The following is a 5,274-nucleotide window of genomic DNA, read 5'->3' as shown; positions in this document are numbered from 1 at the left end:
CGGTAAGAGAGAGAAAGAGTTGCATTTTGAGAAAAGAAGAAAGATTTAGTGGGCATTTCATTCTGGATTTAAACTATAATTTTGTTAAAATATGCTTTATCCTCATTTAGCTTGCTTTAAGTGTGAAATTTATTTCACAATAGTAGCTTGTTTCAATTATATACAGTAATTTTCTAGTATTGTAAAAACTTAAATATTGATGCATATGCTCACATATGATAGGAAATTTGGTTTCTACGATTTTGTGCATTAATAACTCAAATTTTATTTAGCAGATTTCTCTTTCAGCTCATTGTTACGAAGGTCTTCTTACAGTCAAGTATTGGCAAAAGAGCACCCAATACGGTATGTTTGTCCAGGGAATGCTATGCCCATCTACAACTTCTTTGTCATTTCCCTAGAGATTTATTGCAAAGTAACATTAATTGTAATTCCTATTGGATTTATGTTTTATGATGAAGGTATGCTTAGTTGAGCTGAATCCATTTGTTCATAGGATAAAATATTAAAATTAGTGGACTTTTGCAATCTCTTTTTTCCTTAATAATAAAAGACAGCAAATGGGGGAAAACTCGCCTAATTTCAGTTGAAAAGCCTTGTGCAGGGGCTCCTGACAATCTATTATTCTTTTGCTTACAGGATTAATATAGTACATCTTAAACCGCTGCTTGACTTTCTTAATTATTATTCTTTCGGTCAATAACTTGTTAATTTAAAATTTTGACTATTATCATCATTTGATGGTAAGAATTTTCGTGCATGGAATTTGAGAACAGTTTAGTAAGATTTATTGCCTTAGAACTCGTTTGTTATTTAATAGTCTTTTTTTCCCTATATGTTTAGATTAAATAATTACTTCATGATCTTATTTAGGTGCTTTCATGCAAGCCCAGAACTCTTGGCTAGAAGAAGAAATGAAGAGTCAGGTAATCTAAAGACAACCAAGAGAGAGAAAAAAGGAAAGTTCAAGAAAAGGACAAATGTGAAACCACCTGTTGAAGCTGCATATGTGCCTCCTAAACCGAAAAAGCCTGCAAAATTTTTGCAAGATAAACCAATCAATATATTTGAAGGCATGACAATTATTGAGCTTGCGAAGCAGGCTGGTCAGTCAATAGCCACTCTGCAGGATATTCTTATAAATGTCGGGGAAAAGGTTCAGTCAGAGTTTGACCCCCTAAGCATTGATGTCGCAGAGCTGGTTGCTATGGTATTCTCTCTCTTCTTGGATGCAAATAATTGTGTAATTCTTTTCGTACTACATTAATACTAGAATGACGATTATTAGGAATTTTCATTTGAAGATTGAAAGTAGGATATTGTAACTTAATTTGTTGACACTATTTTTGAGCCATTAATTTATATCAATCAATAGCGTTGAGAGTTGGTGAGTCTGCATTAAAATTAACTACTTTTAATTTTCCTCTCAACACCATGGGATTGAAATTAGTTAGTGGTTAAGAAATAGTTTCGATAAATCAGGTTACCGTGTTTTGACCCATACTTAAGACTTAGTTCCCACCAAAATTTATGTATGGGTTTCATCAAAGATTGCCGGCAGAATCCATCCAATATATATGCTTTTATGTCATGATGTGTTTATAATTACTTAATGTGTTTTATAGTTTGAACCTAGTAGATTTTGAAGGATAAAATTTGGTTGAATTGAGAAACCTTAGTGTGAACGATTTTGCAGGAAGTTGGCTTCAGTGTAAGAAGGGTACACGCCAACGAAGGTTCAGATATTCAACCACGGCCTCCAGTTGTAACAGTCATGGGTCATGTTGACCATGGTAAAACTTCCCTTTTGGATGCTCTACGTCAAACATCAGTGGCAGCCAAGGAAGCTGGAGGCATAACTCAGCATCTGGGTGCTTTTGTTGTTGGCATGCCTTCTGGAGCATCTATCACATTCCTTGACACCCCTGGTCATGCTGCATTTAGTGCAATGCGAGCAAGAGGTGCAGCAGTCACAGATATAGTTGTGTTAGTTGTAGCTGCTGATGATGGAGTGATGCCACAAACTCTTGAGGCCATGGCCCATGCGAAAGCAGCTAATGTACCAATTGTGGTTGCAATCAACAAATGTGATAAACCAGCTGCTGACCCAGAGAGGGTGAAGACTCAGCTGGGTGCAGCGGGCTTGGAGCTGGAGGACTTAGGTGGGAAGGTTCAGGTGGTTGAAATTTCAGCCTTAAAGAAAACTGGATTGGATGATTTGGAGGTGACTTTGCTTCTTCAGGCTGAAATGATGAATCTAAAAGCACGAATTGATGGGCCTGCCCAAGCTTATGTAGTAGAGGCAAGACTTGACAAAGGACGAGGTCCATTGGCTACTGCAATAGTAAAGGCAGGGACTTTGTGTTGTGGGCAGCTTGTGGTTGTGGGTTGTCAGTGGGGCAGAATAAGGGCTCTTAGGGATACGGTAGGGAAGTTGACAGAACAGGCAAGACCAGCAATGCCAGTTGAGATTGAAGGCCTAAGGGGGCTTCCAATGGCCGGTGATGATATAATTGTTGTGGATTCTGAGGAGAGAGCTAGAATGCTTAGTTTGGGGAGGAAAGGGAAATTTGAGAAAGATAGGCTTAGAAAGATTGATGAGAAGAGGACTGAAATTTTGGAACCTTCGGAAGAGGCACCTAAGAGGGCTGAATTACCAGTAATTGTGAAAGCAGATGTACAGGGAACTGTTCAAGCTGTCACTGATGCTTTGAAGACTTTAAATAGTCCCCAGGTATGATAAAATATTGTTTCATACAAATGACTTGATGTTTTTACGTTTTTCACTTGTTTGCAAAATACTAGTTGTAATTCTGTTGTTTTTATTGATGATCACTGTTGGGTTAATCAATTGGCATTACTCTTAAACCTGGGCCTTTAGGAAGACACCGAACTTCAAAATACCCTTTGGCATTTTACACGTGCAAGAACTAATGCTGCTTCTTCTTACTGATCTTGTTGCTCTTTCTCATTCCTTAATTTCACTATCAGGTTTTCGTGAATGTAGTCCATGTTGGTGTTGGGCCTATTTCTCAGTCTGATGTTGACTTAGGACAAGCCTGTGGTGCATGCATAATTGGGTTCAACATAAAGAGTCCACCTACTTCTCTCAGTCACGAAGCAACTCGAGCTGGTATAAAGGTACTTGATTTCTGTTGCTAAGTCCGAACTCTTCTTAATTCTGAGATGAGGAACTTAAGCTGGAAAACTTGAGGAATTTATTTTCTAGTGTATTTGTATCTGATTGGATGTAGATAATGGTGCACCGAGTGATTTATCACCTTTTGGAGGATATTGGCAATTTGATAGTAGACAAGGCCCCTGGGACTTTTGAAACCCAGATTGCTGGGGAGGCTGAGGTAGTGTCTACCTTTGTGCTTAAAGGAAGGAGATCAAAGGTTGCCGATGTGAAAATTGCTGGCTGTCGAGTTTTTGATGGTTGTGTCAGCAGATCTTCAACAATGAGGCTTCTGAGAAGTGGGGAAGTTTTATTTGAAGGATGTTGCACATCCCTCCAGAGGGAGAAGCAGAATGTGGAGACAGTGGACAAGGGCAACGAGTGTGGACTTGTGATCCAGGGTTGGAATGATTTCCAGATTGGAGACATCATCCAGTGCATGAAACAAGTTCTTATAAAACCCAAGTTCATTTCATCAGAGAGTGGGGCTGTTCGAATCGAGTGCTAAAAATAATTTTGCTAGCGATATCTTGTAGGATTTATTTAAATACTCTTTGTTGTTTAATTATTTCCTCTGCATTTTTTTTTTTATGTACATGGAAAATTCATGTCACTTATTGGTCAACAAGGTGCACCCCTCAGGTCTGATCGCACATTTTAGTCTTTTGAACGGATGGTTCTGCTTGTCTTACCCTATATTCTCAACGGCAGCCAGATTCATTTTCCGTGTCAATTTTGGGAGATCATGCTAAGTATTTAACTTAGCAATCGATTTCAGTATTGTTGTACAATTGGTGAACTTAAATGTTGTACGGAAAATATAAGAATCAAGTAAATGTAGAGGTATCTACAGCTGTGGAATATGAGCATTATAATGTACTAATTTGAACTGCCACCTTTGATATCTACAGCAGCTGTGGCCATTATTACAGCTAGAATATTTTATTACTACAGCACTTGAAATTTAGATGGAGTAGAATAAAATGCAAAATTTAGATCGATCAAAAAAATTAATGCATATTTGTAGTACATATATTAAGGTGTTTTTGATAATCTTGATTTAGGTTTCATGAATTTTTCAGGAGAGTCTTGTTTTGTTGAAGCTGATATGGACTCCAACATATGGTGCACTCAATATTGAATATTGATTGATGGGTTGTGGCAGTGAGGGTGGATTATTAAAGCAATATTACAAGCCTAACAAACCCCTCTCACTAATCCCATGTGGGAGTTTGTGATTGGTTTGGTCAGGCAGAACTTATTATTGGACAAGCATGATCCATGTGAATTGACATATGGCGTTTGTAAGAGAAAGTTAATAAAAAGTGTTTGTGAGTATAGTATGACTCTTATTAAAGGGAATGCCACAAAATTTCTTTATTTTAATTAATTTTGAAATGAAAATGGAGTAATTGTAAATTGTAAGTGGGACATTTAATAGAAAAAACTGGGTACCGCATATTGTGAATTTGTTTATTGAACAAAAGGAGTTTCACATTATCAATAATATTAGAGTATTTAGTAGATGGATAACATAATGGTGTGGATGGAAAGACTGGAAGCTGTATGAGATTTCACTTTAGTGATATCACTTGATTTTATCTAGCCGTCTTAGCTCAGTGGTAGAGCGCGTGGCTTTTAACCACGTGGTCGTGGGTTCGATCCCCACAGACGGCGCTCTCGTTTAATTTTATAAAGATTATTAAGGTAATTTTTTTTTGTTACAATTTCATCCATTATTAATAAATTTTTAGGATAATAATACTTTTATTTTTAAATTTATTTACATGAATGTTGCTTTTACTATTTCAACTTAATAAATTAACCTTTTGGACAAAATTATCTTTGAATTCAAAATAAATTGCAGCCCACCCAAGCCACCACCCTTACCCACCTGCGGCCCCTTGCCGTCGCCGCCACTGGAAAGACGTACGAAACGTCGAAAATGGCCGTCGTGTGCCGATATGGCCATTTCGGCCAGAGATCTGGCCGGAAATGGCCAGATCGTGACAAATCTAACTGTTGACGACTAGATTGATGGTCGTTAACAACTATGTCTATAGCCGTTAATGGCCATCGATTTGGCCGTTGATGGC

At 37.7% G+C, this 5,274-nt stretch overlaps 1 protein-coding gene and 1 non-coding gene across 2 annotated transcripts; both read left to right on the top strand.

Annotated features, from left to right (window-relative positions):
• Positions 1 to 256: 256 nt before the first annotated feature.
• Positions 257 to 3,848, top strand: LOC116114670 (translation initiation factor IF-2-like; the record flags this gene model as incomplete). Its single annotated transcript, XM_031400809.1, has 5 exons — positions 257 to 345; positions 874 to 1,210; positions 1,697 to 2,734; positions 2,992 to 3,141; positions 3,255 to 3,848. Coding segments are annotated over 5 exons (2,046 nt in total), but the record flags the coding sequence as incomplete, so codon positions are not given.
• A 935-nt stretch (positions 3,849 to 4,783) lies between these two features.
• TRNAK-UUU lies at positions 4,784 to 4,855 on the top strand. Its single transcript has one exon. It is a non-coding gene; the product is annotated as a tRNA-Lys (tRNA).
• Positions 4,856 to 5,274: the final 419 nt, after the last annotated feature.

This window comes from Pistacia vera, unplaced genomic scaffold, assembly GCF_008641045.1.
Source record: "Pistacia vera cultivar Batoury unplaced genomic scaffold, PisVer_v2 Contig718, whole genome shotgun sequence".
Lineage (NCBI taxonomy): Eukaryota > Viridiplantae > Streptophyta > Magnoliopsida > Sapindales > Anacardiaceae > Pistacia > Pistacia vera.
This window is presented reverse-complemented; position numbering and strand designations above follow the sequence as displayed.